General features: G+C 46.1%; 1 protein-coding gene across 1 annotated transcript in view; it reads right to left on the reverse strand.

Moving 5' to 3' along the window:
- The window catches only part of smg6 (SMG6 nonsense mediated mRNA decay factor), a 527,995-nt gene that overhangs the window by 460,653 nt on the left and 47,052 nt on the right, over positions 1-20,290 (reverse strand). Inside the window, exons 6-7 of the mRNA XM_072243359.1 lie at positions 14,398-14,508; positions 7,359-7,580 (exon numbers count right to left, since the gene is read on the reverse strand). Coding sequence (XP_072099460.1) covers positions 7,359-7,580; positions 14,398-14,508 — 333 coding nt within the window. The remainder of the gene's footprint in view (positions 1-7,358; positions 7,581-14,397; positions 14,509-20,290) is intronic.

Raw genomic sequence — 20,290 nt, forward strand, 5'->3', positions numbered from 1 at the left:
ACCCTGCTTCAATGCCAACACTCACAGCAGCACTGTGATGCTCACGTTGCTGTTGCTCCATTGCGACACCAAACACAACACAGAATCTTCTGCTGGCACTAACTTGTACAGTATGTAAAGTGAACCTTTTAAACTACTTAATAAATAATTGATTGATTGAAGGTGAAGGGGCAAAGAAGTGCAGACATTCCACAGAGCAGACGTGAAATTGAAATGTCTCATATGTTTCTTATTCTTCGATTGAGGCAGGCATGTCAGCCTCACAAGTGGAGAAAATATAATAGAAATTTACGTGTACAAAACACTTCAACATGTAGTAGTCTATTGATGCCAGACCTGGGCTCTGCTTTTATTGCGATTTGGTTTTAATATTTGACTTGTTTGAAGTTTGCTTTCCTTACATCTTTCAGGCGTGGGAAAGGTGGAAATCCTTCATCAGAGGGGAAACAAACTGAATCAACTGGCCTCTGTTACGTGTGAAATGCATTCAGGATAAGTGATCATTGCCAATCAATGAGGTGTAATGTTATAATTGCTATACTTCACTGTGACTGCGTTCTCATGCATACTTCTACAAGAGCACGGGATATTGCCATTTATGCTTAGTCAAATTTTAGATTTCGACGTACTAAGAGAAATAAATCAGACTCTAATCAACTTCACTACAATAACATATTGAATTTGAATTTAAGTTTGCTTGCCGCACCAGAGGAAAGATGTGATCAAACCAGAGGGTGCAGAAAAGCTTCCTGAGGACTTAAGGAGAGACTCTGGCTGGGCTGTGGCTGTTTTACTTGGAGCAAAGGAGGCTGATGATGACCTTGTTGAGGTATGTAAAATCACGCTAAGATGGTCATGTTTTACTGCAGGCAGGGGAGTCGAAAACTAGAGGGGACAGGTTTAGGGTGAAACAAGAAATATTCAAAAGGGACGTGAGGGCAACTTTTCCCAACACACAATGAGGCGGGTATTTGGAAACAGGCTGTCAAAGTGGTAGAGATGGATAGGTGGGCATAATTACAATGTTTAAATGGCTTTTTGGACAGGTACATGGATCAGAAAGACCTGGAGGATATGGGCATAATGGAGGCAATGGAATAATTGATAGCAATTTTAGTGGGCATGGACACATCAGGTATGGACATGTTGGACAGAATGCTTCTGTGCTGTATAACTTTGAGACTCTAGACTTTGTTTGCCTTTGGGGCAGACCGAATATCAGACTGGCACGGTATGCCCAAGAGAAGATCCTGCCAATTACCCAACCAGGAATGCTGAAGGAACTCAGCGCCAAGTCACTTGGTAGTCAGAGAGGAAAGTGGGGGTGGATGGTCAACCAACAGCATGGGGCACAGTAAGAATTACAGGACTGACATAAAATTCAGTGGGCAATGCAAGACCTGTAACCACACAGCCAATAAAACAACTGCAGATCAAAGTGGAACAAAGACACCGTACATATCAGTTTGGTACCTTATCAGGCACACAGCTATCACTGACAAGTTCAGAACTGTAGAAAAATAACAACATAGGAGAATGCTATTCAGTCCATCCATGGCATGACCAGCTAGTCTCAGCACACCACCACACCACACCCCACCCCACTCTCTTCACACTAGCCTGCTCTTCTTTCAATACCCGTATAGCTCCCTTTTCAATACCACATTGAATCTGGCTCCACAACCACACAAGCAGTGCATTCCACACACTTCATACACACTGTCCTCCAGAGGAACACTCTTTCATTTGTACATACATATGCACAGATGGCAATAAACTTGAATTTGAACTGGATAGGGTTCCGGTGACGTCATCGTTCAGAATGGCAGCTTAAATCAATAGCTCCTCTGGAAAAATGCATATTTTGCCCCGTTAATCCATCAAATATAAGATCTTTCAAAAATACCTGAATTGATAAGGGGGGCAAGAATGGGGAGAAAGAATGGAGATAAAAAAAAAAGCACCACTGCGGAGCATATGGAAGAGAGCGGTACAGTGCGTGGCTCTCCTACATGTGCGCATTGTGGCAAAGCTGACACGGGGCCTCGTGCAGGCGAAGTGGCAAATATGATAAGGATTTTGGAGGAGATGAGGGAAGTCCAAAAAGATATAAAGCAGCGACTCAATGATATAAAGACGGATCACGCCAACGTCAATCAGAAAATAGCAGTGGCAGAGACTCGAATTGAGAAGGTGGAAGATCGCGTGCAAAACGTGGAAAGGATACTAAGTAAGACGATAAAAGTATTAAATCAACAGGAAAGTAAATTGCTTGACCAGGAGGGAAGACCGCGACGGAAAAATAATCAGGATTTATAATGTTCCCGAAGGAGCGGAGGGATTGTCGATGATAGACTTTGTAGAAAAGCTGCTGCGGGACACGCTGGAGATTCCCCCGACTATGGAGATTGAAATTGAGAGGGCACATCGTGCGCTCGTCCGGAGGCCTCCCGGAGACAGAGAAAGTAAGCCGCACTCAATAGTACTTAAATTTCTTCGATTTAAGAGCAAGGCAGAGATTCTACGAAGGGCCTGGGGTAAAAAGAGGGGTTTTTTGGAACGGGAAGTTAATATACTTCAATCATGATTACCCCCCGGCGGTCCTACAGAAACAGAAGGAATATTCCGAAGCAAAACGAATATTAAAGCAAGAAAAGATTAAATTTCAAACCCTGTACCCTGCTAAACTGAGGTTATTTTACCAAGAAGGGATACAACTATATCAGACGGTGGAAGAGGCGACTGCAGACATGAATAACAGAGGACTGCCCGTTAGCATGGTCAAACCAAGGAAAAGTCTGGCTGAGCAGTAATCCCGATCTGCTTGGGAAATAGTAAGAGAACCGAGAAAGCAGGAGACGGGAACAGGACGAGAGAAGGATATTAGGAAGAGACTGTGAGTTCTCAGAGGACAGCCCTCACCCTCTCCAGAAGAGCCATAAGGTTTAACTAACTTTAAAAGTGCTGAGAAACTAAACGGAAGCAAAAATAGACGGTGATATACCTATCTCGAGAAAATGTATTATAATGTGGATTTTATATTACTCAAAATTTTTTTATTCACTCATTCCTTTTTCCCCACTTAAATGAGAATATATACATGGGAGGAATACACAGGGAAACCATTTCTGTGTAATGGACAGATTTTTTTTTTACTTACTTTTATAGGTACTGCAGCAGGGGCCCTCAACTCACAGGTAGGAGGGGCTATCCCCCACGGCTAGACGTTTCTTCTTGCTCAACCCAGGGTCATCTAGAGACCCCAGCCTTGGAATCACATCTTTGTTACCTTTTTTTATTATTATTCGTGTTTCTTGGCTCTTATTTGTTCAGGGAGTAGATCGATTAAGTTATATTCTGCAAATTTCAATGATATACTCATAAATTGGAACAATTTTATTCATACTGGAAAAAATGGTTTAACAACATAACACCTCATAGGCCTGATTTCATTCTCACAAGTCAATGAATATGTTGTAAAAAAAAATCACTCCCTACTCTACATAGTTTTCTTCTTTCGATTGTTCTTTCTTTCCTCGCCTTTCTATAAGTGTATACCTCAGATAAATATTATGTGGAGATTTGTGACAAATATGATTACATGATATGTATGTACAGTATCTGAAATACATCTTATGGAAATGTTTGTTTGATGATGAACTTCAATAAAAAATAAATTACAAAAAAAAAGAATTTGAACTGTATACAAGAAACATAGATCAATACAACAAAAGAACAGCACCTTCGGCCATTATGCCTGCGCTGACCATGACACCAATCCAAACTAACACCATCTGCCTGTATCTGGTAAACATCCCTCCATTCTCTGCCTGTTCTTGTGCCCAGTATCAGATCTCTAAACTGTCCACAAATCCATAGCCACTATCAATTCCTCTGTTACATTATATTTTCTTATTATATAGTAATTATTTTATGCTTTGCACATACTCCTATCATAAAACAACCAATTTCACGACACAAGTCAGTAATAATAAACCTGATTTTGATTTTGTCTGTCTGGTTAATGATTTGGTTCTTTTGCTAATTAAATTCATTTTAAGCACGCACTGCCTACTCCTGATTGATGGAATCACGAAGAAAGCACACCACTGACTACACTTCATTAGGAGTTGAAGGAGACTTGATATAAGGAAACTGGATGTGATTCAGGCTCAGGCCTTGAGAGTGTGCAGTGGGGCTTTTAAAACGTCACCAGTGTCAGCACTCCAGGTAGAAATGGGAATAATGCCTTTGGAACTAAGAAGGATGCAACTGATGGCAAACTACTGGGCTAACTTGCAGGGGCACAATGATTCTCACCTTACTAAAGGAGTGTTGCAGGAGTGCTGGGAAAATGGGAGGTTTCAGAGGGATACCTTTAGTCGGGTAGGGAATAATATGGCGAAAGAATGTGGAGTGTTTGATCTGAGGATAAGTCCTTCAGTAGTTTATCCGATTGTAGCTCCATGGAAGCTTGTATGGCATGACACAGACTGGCATTTGTTAGAGGTAAAAAGGAAAGAAAGATATAAAACAGATTTGGTAAATGCATTTAACTGTCATGTGATGGAAAAGTATAGTGATTATACTCACATTTATACAGATGGTGAGAAGGAACCTGAAACAGGAGTGACAGGGTTTGGGGTGGTAATACCAGCAAAAGAAATTGGAATCAGCAGAAGAACATCTAATAAGTTAGGGGTGTTTACAGTGGAGATGCTGGCAGTGTTGGTTGCGTTGCAATGGGTGCAGAAAGCCAGACAAGCCAAAGCATTGATATGTTCAGATTCATCCTCAGTTCTAGCAAGTTTAAGGTCTTTTCACACAAACAGTCGGCAAGATGAAGTCCTTCAGTTAGTTACAAGAATTGCAAATCAGGGAGGTCAGGTAAAATTTCTATGGGTTCCAGCACATGTAGGGGTGAAGGGGAATGAGAGGGTGGATGAGTTGGCAAAGAGGGCATTAAAGAAAGAAAATGTGGAAATGCACATTAGTATCAGTAAAGCAGAGGTTAAGTGTGTAATCTGGGAAAAAGTCAACCGAATGTGGCAAGAAGGAGGGGACAGGGAGGGGAAAGGGAGGCATTTATATCAAATCCAAGAGTGTTGCAGTTACTAGGGTAGGTAATGGAAACAGAAGAGAGGAAACTGTGTGGACTAGGTTAAGGCTGGGGCATTGTGCATTAAACAAAACATTGAAAATGATAGGGAAACACCAGACAGGATTGTGTGAGGAATGTCAGGAAGAGAAGTCAGCAGAACATGTAGTTTTGTGTTGCAGGAAGTATGGGATACAGAGAGAGATGATGAGAAATAAATTAAGGGAGTTGGGATTGCAAGAATTCACATTAAAAGGGTTGCTGGGCATGGGTGAGAGAGCACAAGTCCGGGTATTTTTAGCGTTTTTAAGGGGTACAGGGTTTTTTTTATAGAATATGATGAATAAACAGGAATAGGATACTAGGATGGTCAAAGATGGGAGGGTGAAGTGTAGGTGTGTGTGTGTGTGTGTGTGAGAGATTGGGTGAAGGGATTTAGAATGTATGTCTAGTGCACATTCTGGAGCAGAGGGTGGCAGTAATGCACCATTAAGCTGGATGCCAACCGTCGTAAAACAAGAGACAGACAGACATTTCCCGCACTTCGGCTCTCTCCCCATCCTCCCGCCACCACAACAGGGACAGAGTTCCCCTCGTACTCACCTACCACCCCACCAGCCTCCGGATCCAGCACATTATCCTCCGCAACTTCCATCACCTTCAACAAGACCCCACCACTAAGCACATCCTTCCCTCTCTGCCTTCCACAGAGATCGGTCCCTCCGCGACTCCCTGGTCCACACGTCCCTCCCCACGGATCTCCCACCTGGCACTTATCCCTGTAAGCGCAAGTGCTACACCTGTCCCTACACCTCCTCTCTTGCCACCATTCAGGGCCCCAAACAGTCCTTCCAAGTGAGGTAACACTTCACTTATGAGTCTGTTGGGGTCATCTATTGCATCCGGTGCTCCCGGTGCGGCCTCCTCTACATCGGTGAACCCCAACGCAGATTGGGGGACCGCTTCGTCGAGCACCTCCGCTCCGTCCGCCAAAACAGACAGGATCTCCCAGTAGCCACCCACTTCAACTCTGCTTCACATTCCCATTCGGATATGTCCATACATGGCTTCCTATAGTGCCATGATGAGGCTAAACTCAGGTTGGAGGAGCAACACCTCATATACCGTCTAGGTAGTCTCCAGCCCCTTGGTATGAACATAGAATTCTCCAACTTCTGGTAATTCCCTCCCCCTCCCTTTCCCTATCCCTATGTCACTCTGCCCCCTGCCCCCAGCTGCCTATCACCTCCCTCATGGTCCCACCTCCTTCTACTACCCATTGTGTTTTCTCCTATTCCTTCACCTTTCCTGCCTATCACCTCCCTGCTTCCCCTCCCCCACCCCTTTATCTTTCCCCTTACTGGTTTTTCACCTGGAACCTACCAGCCTTCTCCTTCCCACCCTCCCCCCACCTTCTTTATAGGGCCTCTGCTCCTTCCCTCTTCAGTCCTGACGAAGGGTTCCGGCCCGAAACGTCAACTGATCGTTTCCACAGATGCTGCCCGACCTGCTGAGTTCCTCCAGCGTGTTGTGAGTGTTGCTTATCATGGACACCAGCCTCCCCACCATCAAGAAGGCAGCATCCATCATTAAGAACCTGTACCATCCAGACACGCGCTCTTCTCATTACTACCATCAGGGAGGTGGTTCAGGAGTCTGAACACACACACTCAATGTTTTAGGAATCCATAAACACTACTTCACTATCTTGCCCTTTGTATTACTCCACAACAGACAGTCAAAAGCATCACCGGTACCCACCTACCCACCAGCAATGACAGATATACAGAAAGGAGCTGGAAAAGGGCCAGTAACATCATGAAAGATCCCACCCACCCTGCTCATGGACTGTTCGTCCCACTCCCATCAGGGAGGAGGCTGTGTAGAATCCACATCAGGACCACCAGACTCAAAAACTGTTACTTTCCCCAAGCAGTGAGGCTGATCAACACCTCCACCCACTCACCCACCCCTCCACACCCCCAACCACCACTACTTTATCATTTCCTGTCAGTCACCTTATGTACAGACACTCGTATACCCAGTGTCACTTTATGGACAGACAATCAATCTATGGATAGAAACTATCTTACGTATTTATATTTACCGTGTTATTTGTATTTATTTTCTACTTTACTGTGTTTTTTTTGTGCTGTATCAGATCCGGAGTAACAATTATTCTGTTCTCCTTTACACTGGCACTGACATTAAACAATCTTGAACAGTAACTATTACTTGTCGACATTATCAATGTACTTACATCACTGGGAGAGAGATTTCCCAGGTCTTCGTCTTGCTCTGAAGTCGCTTCATCCCTGTTCAGCTCATTACCCTGAAGGAAGTGAGGATGGGTAGTGTGGATCCAGACCTCCACCCTGCTGGTATCTTCCCCAACCTGCCGAAAAGTCTGCTTCTTGCCCCTGACTTTGGGGCCTGGGCTGTGATCTGATTCCTTGTGCCTCTTGAGTTCTGCCTGCTCAGCCTGGAGCAAAAACAAAGAGACAATGGACACAAGAGATTATGTAGATACTGGAAATCCAAAGCACACACACAGAATGCTGGAGGAACTCATTAAGTGAGGCAATATCAATGGAGAGGAATAAACAGTCAATGTTTCAGGCTAAGACCCTTCATCAGGACTGAAAAGGAAGGGAGAAGAAGCGGGGGAGGGGAATGAGGAGAACAAGCTAGCAGGTGATAGGTGAAGCGAGGTGTGATGAAGTAAAAAGCTGGGAGACGAGGGAAAAGGTTAAGCTGGAGAAGGAATCTGAGAGGAGAATGGACCATGGGAGAAAGGGAAGGAGGAGTGCACCGGGGAGGTGATAGGCAAGTGAGGAGAAGAGGGAAGCGGTCAGAGTGGGGAATTGAACAACAGAGCAGGAGTCTCGGTACAGTACCTAGGGTGACAAACGCAGGCACAAAGGTGCATGTCTGAAGTCACTCTCCTAATTCCCATATAGCCCAAAGTACTTAACATTTCATTAACTACTTTCAAGTGACAATCCGTCTTGCAGGCCAGAGGATCTCACAAACAATGAGCTAATGCTGGGACACACACAGAATGCCACTGTTTTTCTGTAGATGTTTATATTTCTGGCTCTGTTCATCTTAAATCTGTTAACATGCTGGGTCTGAATCAGCCTTTGCACCTTGCCGTTTGCTCTTTCAAACTCATTTCATTTCCCTTGAGGCAGAAGCCCAGGGTGATGGAATTAGAGGCTGGGTTGTCTTAAACAGAACATGGTAGTGTAACACAGTACTGCCATTACAGCTTGGGGTGTTCCATAGTTTAGTGTTCAATTTCGGCACCATCTGTAAGGAGTTTGTACGTTCTCCCCATGGCTGTGTGAGCTTTCTCCAGGTGCTCCGGTTTCTTCCCACAGTCCAAAGAAGAACAGTTGGTAGTTTAATTGGTCGTTGTAAATTGTCCTGTGATTAGGCTGGTTGCAGGGTGTGAGGTTTCTTGGGCCAGAAAGGCCTGTAACTCACTGTATCGCTGAATAAACAAACACTGCAGCACAGCGCAGGCCCGTCCACCTACTATGACATGCCAACATTTTAACCCACTCAAAGATCAATCCTTTTTTTTTTCCATCCATGTGCCTCTCTAAGTGTCTCTTAAATACCCCGAATGTATCTGGCTCTTGGAGAGTCGGGTGTTATTGGAACAGAGAGCCACTCAGTCCCTCAAAATTGTTCTACTAATCAATGATAAGCACAGATATCAAGAATGACAAAACTGATCTAATGAGTGCAGGTCACTTCCCTCCCTCGGAAAGAAGGGGGTTGAGGTGGTGTCAGATTTCCTCGTGTAAGTACAGTATAAGTCCATGGTGAGAGGTGGAAATGAGCGAGGCCGGCCACCAGGGCTCTGGCGAAGCCGTTCAGGCCAATCCCCTGTATTGTGGATGCCACGGATTAGAAAGGCATTCGTGACCTCCACCATGCAGACGATGGGGACATACGGCCCACTGGCAGCTACGGGCCCAGGTCAGTTGTAAGTAAACACAGTACACACTGCAGAGGGGGACCAAGGTTAAATCTGACTGTAACAATATACTGTACCTATGAGGTAGATACAAAGGGAAATTGAAATTTAGTAACTCTTTCAAAGAAACAACTAGATGTCTTATCTTTTCATTTTTCAGGAAAGAACTAATGAAATGAAAGGGCAGATATTCACTATCACAAGCTGTGAGGGACAATTGTCCTTCAACAATGACTCAGCCCTTCCCAAGGATTTTTCCTACACAAAGACCTGCTCATGTAGACGTCAAAAAAAATGGCAAGGTGGGCTGTCCAAAACTGTCACAAACAATAAGCTTTAAAGAAATATGATTTCATGAAGGAACAACATATCAACCAGTATTTTTAATAATACAGGTAGTAAATATTACCCTAACTCTCATATTACTCTAGAGTGATGCACAAGATGAATTCCTGCAATGGTCCACTTCAACACATCTAACAGCCCCCCAGAACTACCCATTGGGTTTCACCTCCACCCCAAAACCTCACACAGCTACAGTGGCACAACGCTATTTCAGTTCAGGACGTTGAAGTTCAGAGTTCAGTTTTGATGACATCTGTCAGGAGTTTGTCCGTTCCTCCCCGTGAGCCACCTGGGTTTCCTGTGGGTGCTCCAGTTACCTACAACATTCGAGGCCAATTGGTCAACGAACATTGCACTGTGATTACGCTAAGATTAAATAGGTGGTTGCTGGGCAGTGCAGCTCGTTTGGCTGGAAAGGCCAATTCCGCACTGGAGCACTAAATAAATAAATAGATAGATATTCAAACAGACAAATAAACAGGTCCACTAGAACCACTGGTTTCACTCCCTCCCCTTCCCACGGATCCACTAGAACCAGGGGTTTCACTCTCACCCCTTCCCACGGATCCACTAGAACCAGGGGTTTCAACCCCTCCCCTTCCCACGGATCCACTAGAACCAGGGGTTTCACTCCCTTCCCTTCCCACAGATCCACTAGAACCAGGGGTTCCACTCCCACCCCTTCCCACAGATCCACTAGAACCAGGGGTTTCACTCCCTTCCCTTCCCACAGATCCACTAGAACCAGGGGTTTCACTCCCTTCCCTTCCCACAGATCCACTAGAACCAGGGTTTCAACCCCACCCCTTCCTACAGATCCACCAGAACCAGGGGTTTCACTCCCTTCCCTTCCCACAGATCCACTAGAACCAGGGGTTTCACTCCCTTCCCTTCCCACAGATCCACTAGAACCAGGGTTTCAACCCCACCCCTTCCTACAGATCCACCAGAACCAGGGGTTTCACTCCCTCTCAGCACATTCCACAGCTCCAACAGAACCAGGGTTTTACTTCCCACCCCTTCCCACAGCTCCACCAGGACCAGGGGCTTCACCCCCGCCAGTCCTTCCAACATACCCAGCAGAACTGCCCTTTGCCTTTTCCATTCCATCATGTCCCTGCCAACTGTTACACCCACTCTCAGCTGCAAAGCTTTAAAGGCACTGGGACAGATACCTGAATAAGGAAGATGAGAAGGTTATAACTCAAACGTTGGTAAACGGGATTGATTTGGATGGGTTATCTTGGCAGAGGAATGATGCCAGCAAGAGGGGATGGCTTCGGTGCGGACACACCCAGCTCTGAGACACCAGTCAAAGACATCTGATGCCAAACAACATAATGTCTCTCCGGTGCATTGTTCCTCTCTCCCTGCCCCTTTCACTCTCAGTCCAGAGACCCATATCAGAATCAGGTTTATCATTACTCACATATGTCACAATTCTTTTTTTTTTGCAGCACATAAAATGACTACAGTACTGTGCAAAAGTCTTGGGCACCCTGGCTAGATATACATCCTAAGACTTTTGGCCAGTACTGTAACTGTCACCTGACTTCCAAGATCAGAGGTATTTTCTCTGCACAGATGGAAACACATGAGCAGTTATGTTTCACCACAAACACTCTCCCACACACAGAGCTCTACCTGCTTAAGTATGTTCCAGTTCAAGTTTGCCACCTTGACTGTACACATATACAACCAAACGAAACATTTCTCCAGAATACAGTATGCCCACACAGCACATAAGACAAAATGTGAGACCGTAACTTATAAAAATATAATTCGAAATGCATGCAGTAAAGGCAGCACAGGTAAACAGTAAACAGCTTGTTAGAGCTCAGTGGTGGGAGGATATTCATTAGTCTCACAGCCTAAGGGAAGAAGCTGTACCCAGTCAGACAGTCCTCCTTCCTTATGGTAGTAGGTCAAAGAGATTGTGGGATCCTCAACAATTCTTCAGTCCTTTTATATACAACACTCCTGTTAAATGTCACAAGAAGGGGGTAAGGAGACGCTGGTGATCCTCTCGGTGGTTTTTACTGTCCTCTCTAGGGTTTTGCAGTTTCCATACCACACAATGACGCAGCCAGACAGGATACTCTCCATGGAACTCCTGTAGAAAGTTGTTAGAATGGGGGCACCTCAATCTCCTCAGCAAGTGCAGACATTGACTAATGAGGAGTGTTGTGGGTTCAGGTTAGAACCAAGAGACTTTGTGCTATTCACTCACTGCATGGCAGAGCCATTGTTGTGCAATCTTTTGTCTTGTCCATAATGAGACTCAGGCAATAGTTTCACACCATTTGACAAGCCTCTCTACCTCCTCTCCGTATGCCGACCTATCACTATTTTTGATGAGGCCAGCTACAGTTGTATCATCAGTGAACGATGCATAGGGTGTATAATAAGGCTACGATGTGTTATGATAATATTAACAGGCACAGGAGCATCAGGACTAGGACTGGCAGACCGAGTAAGTTTCTCCCCTCAGGCTGTGAGACTGCCACCACTGAGTTCCTATCACTAGACAGCAAACTGTTTACTGTTTACACAATAAAGCCTGTGGCGGGGCTATCCATCTGCGCCGCACACTATGGTGTGAAGGAAAAATGGAAAGTGAATCTGCAGCTGGTCGCCCAAAACACTAAGCAGGCTCCCACCTGGAAATCACCAAGAGAGCAGCATGCACGAAGAGAGATTTCCTGATACATATTCCCCTCAGTCCTTCTGTGTCAATGGAGTCTCACAGGAAGCAAGAAAGATCAGATTGCAGTCTGGGCTGTAAGCAATGAGTGATCCAATGGGCAGAGAGGAGGACACGGGCAAAACAGTGAGCAGGGCTAACAGCTGCGGTGGCTCTGCACCTAGGGAAAGAAAAGTGGAGTGCACCACAAGTAACTTCTCATCCAAACCCCAGTTGTGATGTAGCAGCTCTCTCTGGAAGTTTCAGGCATTTAGAAATGGCAGGGAATGGGAAAGGAGATCTTACAGGCATCTTTCAATTCTGAAGATCAAACCAACTCAAACATTTCAACCAAGTGCAATCAGGCACCAAACTAGGAAGCACAGGCTGCTGCACATGAATGTGGGATTATGTCGGTCTGGGTATTTAGTCCCTCAGTGCAACATCAGAGCAGCACAGTACTGTACAGTTAGTGTGGTGCTATACAGGGTTCAATTCCAGCTGCTGTCTGAGAGGAGTGTGTACGCTCTCCCCTCGACTGCATGGGTTTCCTCCCGGTGCTCCAACAGAACGAGGCGTTTCACTCCCACCCCAACACATTCCAATTACTTATTTACCTCTAAGTGAAAGGTTCAAAAGAACATGCTCTGAACATGGCTTCTGATCATTTCAATCCACCCAACAGCTTCCCTATTTTGTCCACCCTGAGTTTCACACTGAAACTGGAGAGAGACTTGAGAAGGGATAGTGAGCAGAAATTACTGGCCAGCCTTTGGCAATCATCCAAAAGGATGTGGGTTTTCAGAAGCCCTGGGATAATGGGGACAAGGAATGAAATCTTCACAATATAATACAATTTGTGCAGCTGTCAAGTTGCAAAGTTTATCCACTGTGTCCCAACTCTATAACACTGATGGGAGTTAGGGCAGCATGGTAGTGTAGACAGTAGCACCACACCAGGCGACCCAGGTTCAATTCCCACCACTGCCTATAAAGTACGTTCTCTCCATGACCACACAAGTTTCCTTTGGGTGCTCCAGCTTCCTCCCATAGACCAAAGACCCACTGTTGGCAAGTTAATCAATCATTGTAAATTGCCCCTTAATTAGGCTCGGATTAAATCGGGGGATTACTGGGCATCGCGGCTCAAAGGGCCGGAAGAGCCAGTTCCACACTATATCTCAATAAAGGGGTGGAAGGTGAAAAAGGAGTATGTAACAGGATACAGAAGTATAGCAGTTTTACAGCATAGTATGCAACACTATCGCAGCGCCTGTGAACTTCGTTCAATTTCATTGCTGTAAGGAGTTTGTACATCCTCTCCGTATTCCAACCACGCATAGCTTAGGGTTAGAAGTTACGGACATGCTACGTTGATGCTAGAAGCTTGGCAATACTTGCGGGCTACCCCAGCACATCCTCAGACTGTGTTGGTTGTTGACACAAACGACACATTTCACTGTATGTTTCGAAGTACATGTGACCGATAAAGTGAAGAGGAAGGTTTATTCTGAGCCTAACCCATGTTGTTTAAACCCTGAGAGGAACTAATGGTGAAGTGTATGATTCTCAACAAAAGAGGTCAGACTTCCTGCCTTTCGCTGCTCTGTATATAAAGTCACAGCACAAAAGTCAGTGCTTTGGCCCAACTGGTGCAGTTATCCTTATTCAGTGTTAACGTAAAAAAATGCTGTTCATGTCACACATCAGAAGGAATGCATGTGGTGGGAAAATTGCAAATGACCCATACCGAGAAGCAGGCACTGGGTGCACAGTCCAATCCAGGCCTTTTTACCCAGAATGAATAATACAGCCAGGCATTCAGTGGCCTCTGGGTTTCATCTTTTTTGGAATAGCTGTTTTAAAAAGTACATTTTTTTAAAAATATGCAACATATCCCCATGTAATCCTGCGCTCCAACTTGCACTCAGTGCAGCCTTTTCAACCTCCCTGAAGTGTTGAAACCCAGTTCATTCTGTTTATTTTGTGAGAGAAGAGAGAGCAGGGCTTTGATCACAGTTTGTCCACTTGCCAAGCCTGCCATCACAGTCGTGCAGAAGGCACGAATGGTCATTTTCACACGGCCTGTCCAACTTGTTTTTCTGTTCTTGACAGGTCACACAGATCTCACAGTGTCTTCCAGCACCGCCACCAAGGTCTGTTTAGGACTAAGTAAACAGCAGTAAAAGCCAAGCTCATTCACTTGCTCCCTGCCTCCCTCCCACGCACGCACACACTGACAAGCTCTGCCAGCTTGCTGCCTGCACTGAGCGATAGACTGACCTTCCTTTTGGTTTCTTCGAAGAGGCTCATCAGACTCTCTCTGGCTGTAAGAATTGGATTACTAGCAGCCAGACTCCGCATGTAATAGTATACAGCATCCAGCTTCCGCCTCTGTTAAAAGAAAAATTTTTAAAAGAGCAGAGATGAAACCCGCTTAAAAAGCAGACAAATCTCAGCTGAACCCAATTATGAGGCATTCCCACAATTACTTCATTTTCACGAAAACTATTAGTCATAAATTATCCAACTTTCATAAAAAAATGCTGGATATTTTTCCCCCACTGGCTTACCCCTGAGGAGCAGATTTATCAGCTCAACACAAAAATAACAAGGCAGACTTCTCACACCCCTGTCCTGGCCCCTGGCTGTTCCGTGAGGTGGGCAGGCTATCGACCTTTTCAATGCCCGTATCAGAATGGTTGCACAGAAAACAATACCAACAACTGCAGTTTAACAAGGAGGGAAATATTTACTGGATGTACCTCTGAATGCTAAGCTAAGGTTTCACATTCCTTGGGTCACTGCGATATCAACGCAAAAACTATCCATAGACACGTAGCGCCACACACCTCACGAGGTGAGGGTGTTGAGGCCCAACTCCAAGGAGATTAAAATTCCAAGAGAAATGCACAAAATCTGTTCCATTTTTTGCAACATCCTGGCACCAACTCAACGTGAAACCCACGCAGTGCAGCTTTCAGTGCCATGAGATTGAATTCCTTGCCCTATTTCAAATGGGAAATTTAATCAGCAAGTCCTCTGGGAAAAGAATGACTCCTCATTATCACTTCAGATCCTTCCCCAGAACAAATCTCACATCAGCCAATGACATCTAGTGGCATGAAGGATACATGCCAACCCTAGTTCAGATTCAAAAACTTACAGATTAAAGTGAGGCTTAAAGATCTAATTTCCAAAAAGGTCTGATTAACTGAAGACTCATCACAGTTACAAGAATACCAGTCCCAGACAGCTTGGAGAGGAATAGTGCAGTGACTTATACAAGACACAACTCCCACCATTCTGTACACAGCACAATCCCACGGGCAGGCTTCTGGGAATGTCAGCTTGGGCTGGAATGTTGGCCACCACTGCGGAAAACCTCCCTGCTCTTCTTCAGCACATCTTTAAACGGGAACATCCAGATGTGTTGGCCTTATTCAGACATTCGGTGAGAAGGAGTAGGGGAATAGCTAGCGAAGTGTTTGAGCTGAGTTGGCAGAGTTGGGACCATGTCAGTCAAAGGGCTCAAAATCTGGGATGCACCGGGGGCGGGGGAGGAGCAAACACCAGTCACTACCTCCACATTACTGTTACATTAACCACAACCGCATGAAGACAATCATTGTGGACACAGCTCTTCAGAGAGTATTTGCACAGGGAGAGGTGAACAGTTGAGGTCGGTTGATATTCTCTCAGTGAAGAGGAGGAGGAGGAATAAATTTCCCAGTATCTGGGAAAACCAGTGCCCAGCTGTGTCTGTTACCACCAGGCAGAAGGAGCAGCTAAAGGGCTCAGAGTCGCAGTACATTTAACTGGCCGTTTTATCCCAGCTCCGACCATGAAGTCAGTGCCCTTCCTCAAGGAACAACATCACTTCCTTTCTCAGAAAGTTATGTTGCAATTTTATAAAACTCTAGTTAGGTCGTACCTAGAGTATTTCATACAGTTCTGATTGCTCCATTGTAGGAATAATGTCAAGGCTTTGGAGAGGATGCAGAAGAAGTTTATCAGGATGTTGCCTGGATTACAAAGCAAGTGCTATAATGAGAGGTTAGAAAAACTTGAGTTGTTTTTTTCTGAAGCAGCGGAGACTAGGGGAGATCCGATAAAGACCAATGAGAGGCAAACGTTATTTACCACGGGTTGAAATATCTAATACCAGAGGGCATGCATTTAAGGTGATCGGGGGTAATTTCTAAGGAGATGTGAGAGGCAAGATTTTTTTTTTGTACAAGACAGTGTATGTTGGATGCCTGGATTGCGACGCTCGGGGTAGATGAGAGAGGCAGATAAATTAGACTTTTATCAGACTTTTAGAAAGACACAGGAATGTGAGGAAAATAAAAGGATATGGACATTGTCTGGGCAGAAGAGATTAATTTACTTTGTGACTTGATTATTAATTTAATTGGTTCGGCACAACATTGTGGGCCAAAGGGCCTCTTCCTGTGTTCTCCTCTTCTATGTTTTCCTATAACACTCAGGGGTAAACACACATAGGATCAGTAACACATCAACTTCCACCCAGAGCAGTGCCACAGTGCCCCACAGCTGTATCTCCTACCCCTCCACTCTTCCTACTTCTGCTGAGAGGGCACACAAGCCAAACAACAGGTTCCTCTGCACATCAGCCAGGAGACTGCTCGATGAAGCCTTAACACAAGGGACAGACTGCAGCTCAGAGAGGCATTAACACAAGGGGCAAAATGCAGCTCAGTGAGGCATTAACACAAGGGGCAAACTGCAGCTCAATGAGGCATTAACACAAGGGGCAAACTGCAGCTCAGTGAGGCATTAACACAAGGGGCAAACTGCAGCTCATCGAGGCATTAACACAAGGGACAGACTGCAGCTCAGTGAGGCATTAACACAAGGGACAGACAGCAGCTCAGTGAGGCATTAACACAAGGGACAGACTGCAGCTCAGTGAGGCATTAACACAAGGGGCAGACTGCAGCTCAGTGAGGCATTAACACAAGGGACAGACAGCAGCTCAGTGAAACATTAACACAAGGGACAGACTGCAGCTCAGTGAGGCATTAACACAAGGGACAGACTGCAGCTCAGTGAGGCATTAACACAAGGGACAGACTGCAGCTCAGTGAGGGATTAACACAAGGGACAGACTGCAGCTCAGTGAGGCATTAACACAAGGGACAGACTGCAGCTCAGTGAGGGATTAACACAAGGGACAGACTGCAGCTCAGTGAGGCATTAACACAAGGGACAGACTGCAGCTCAGTGAGGGATTAACACAAGGGACAGACAGCAGCTCAGTGAGGCATGAACACAAAGGACAGACTGCAGCTCAGTGAGGCATTAACACAAGGGGCAGACTGCAGCTCAGTGAGGCATTAACACAAGGGACAGACTGCAGCTCAGTGAGGGATTAACACAAGGGACAGACTGCAGCTCAGTGAGGCATTAACACAAGGGACAGACTGCAGCTCAGTGAAACATTAACACAAGGGACAGACTGCAGCTCAGTGAGGCATTAACACAAGGGGCAGACTGCAGCTCAGTGAAACATTAACACAAGGGACAGACTGCAGCTCAGTGAGGCATTAACACAAGGGGCAGACTGCAGCTCAGTGAGGCATTAACACAAGGGACAGACTGCAGCTCAGTGAGGGATTAACACAAGGGACAGACTGCAGCTCAGTGAGGCATTAACACAAGGGGCAGACTGCAGCTCAGTGAGGCATTAACACAAGGGGCAAACTGCAGCTCAGTGAAACATTAACACAAGGGACAGACTGCAGCTCAGTGAGGCATTAACACAAGGGGCAGACTGCAGCTCAGTGAGGCATTAACACAAGGGGCAGACTGCAGCTCAGTGAGGCATTAACACAAGGGGCAGACTGCAGCTCAGTGAAACATTAACACAAGGGACAGACTGCAGCTCAGTGAGGCATTAACACAAGGGGCAGACTGCAGCTCAGTGAGGGATTAACACAAGGGACAGACTGCAGCTCAGTGAGGGATTAACACAAGGGACAGACTGCAGCTCAGTGAAACATTAAAACAAGGGACAGACTGCAGCTCAGTGAGGCATTAACACAAGGGGCAAACTGCAGCTCAGTGAGGCATTAACACAAGGGACAGACTGCAGCTCAGGCATTAACACAAGGGACAGACTGCAGCTCAGTGAGGCATTAACACAAGGGACAGACTGCAGCTCAGTGAGGCATTAACACAAGGGACAGACTGCAGCTCAGTGAGGCATTAACACAAGGGACAGACTGCAGCTCAGTGAGGCATTAACACAAGGGACAGACTGCAGCTCAGTGAGGGATTAACACAAGGGACAGACTGCAGCTCAGTGAGGCATTAACACAAGGGGCAAACTGCAGCTCAGTGAAACATTAACACAAGGGACAGACTGCAGCTCAGTGAGGCATTAACACAAGGGACAGACTGCAGCTCAGTGAGGCATTAACACAAGGGACAGACAGCAGCTCAGTGAGGCATTAACACAAGGGACAGACTGCAGCTCAGTGAGGCATTAACACAAGGGGCAGACTGCAGCTCAGTGAGGCATTAACACAAGGGACAGACAGCAGCTCAGTGAAACATTAACACAAGGGACAGACTGCAGCTCAGTGAGGCATTAACACAAGGGACAGACTGCAGCTCAGTGAGGCATTAACACAAGGGACAGACTGCAGCTCAGTGAGGGATTAACACAAGGGACAGACTGCAGCTCAGTGAGGCATTAACACAAGGGACAGACTGCAGCTCAGTGAGGGATTAACACAAGGGACAGACTGCAGCTCAGTGAGGCATTAACACAAGGGACAGACTGCAGCTCAGTGAGGGATTAACACAAGGGAGAGACAGCAGCTCAGTGAGGCATGAACACAAGGGACAGACTGCAGCTCAGTGAGGCATTAACACAAGGGGCAGACTGCAGCTCAGTGAGGCATTAACACAAGGGACAGACTGCAGCTCAGTGAGGCATTAACACAAGGGACAGACTGCAGCTCAGTGAGGGATTAACACAAGGGACAGACTGCAGCTCAGTGAGGCATTAACACAAGGGACAGACTGCAGCTCAGTGAAACATTAACACAAGGGACAGACTGCAGCTCAGTGAGGCATTAACACAAGGGGCAGACTGCAGCTCAGTGAAACATTAACACAAGGGACAGACTGCAGCTCAGTGAGGCATTAACACAAGGGACAGACTGCAGCTCAGTGAGGCATTAACACAAGGGACAGACAGCAGCTCAGTGAGGCATTAACACAAGGGACAGACTGCAGCTCAGTGAGGCATTAACACAAGGGGCAGACTGCAGCTCAGTGAAGCATTAACACAAGGGACAGACTGCAGCTCAGTGAGGCATTAACACAAGGGGCAAACTGCAGCTCAGTGAAACATTAACACAAGGGACAGACTGCAGCTCAGTGAGGCATTAACACAAGGGACAGACTGCAGCTCAGTGAGGCATTAACACAAGGGACAGACAGCAGCTCAGTGACGCATTAACACAAGGGACAGACTGCAGCTCAGTGAGGCATTAACACAAGGGGCAGACTGCAGCTCAGTGAGGCATTAACACAAGGGACAGACAGCAGCTCAGTGAGGCATTAACACAAGGGACAGACAGCAGCTCAGTGAAACATTAACACAAGGGACAGACTGCAGCTCAGTGAGGCATTAACACAAGGGACAGACTGCAGCTCAGTGAGGCATTAACACAAGGGACAGACTGCAGCTCAGTGAGGGATTAACACAAGGGACAGACTGCAGCTCAGTGAGGCATTAACACAAGGGACAGACTGCAGCTCAGTGAGGGATTAACACAAGGGACAGACTGCAGCTCAGTGAGGCATTAACACAAGGGACAGACTGCAGCTCAGTGAGGGATTAACACAAGGGACAGACAGCAGCTCAGTGAGGCATGAACACAAGGGGCAGACTGCAGCTCAGTGAGGCATTAACACAAGGGACAGACTGCAGCTCAGTGAGGGATTAACACAAGGGACAGACTGCAGCTCAGTGAGGCATTAACACAAGGGGCAGACTGCAGCTCAGTGAGGCATTAACACAAGGGGCAGACTGCAGCTCAGTGAAACATTAACACAAGGGACAGACTGCAGCTCAGTGAGGCATTAACACAAGGGGCAGACTGCAGCTCAGTGAGGCATTAACACAAGGGGCAAACTG

Source organism: Mobula birostris, chromosome 25, assembly GCF_030028105.1.
Source record: "Mobula birostris isolate sMobBir1 chromosome 25, sMobBir1.hap1, whole genome shotgun sequence".
NCBI lineage: Eukaryota > Metazoa > Chordata > Chondrichthyes > Myliobatiformes > Myliobatidae > Mobula > Mobula birostris.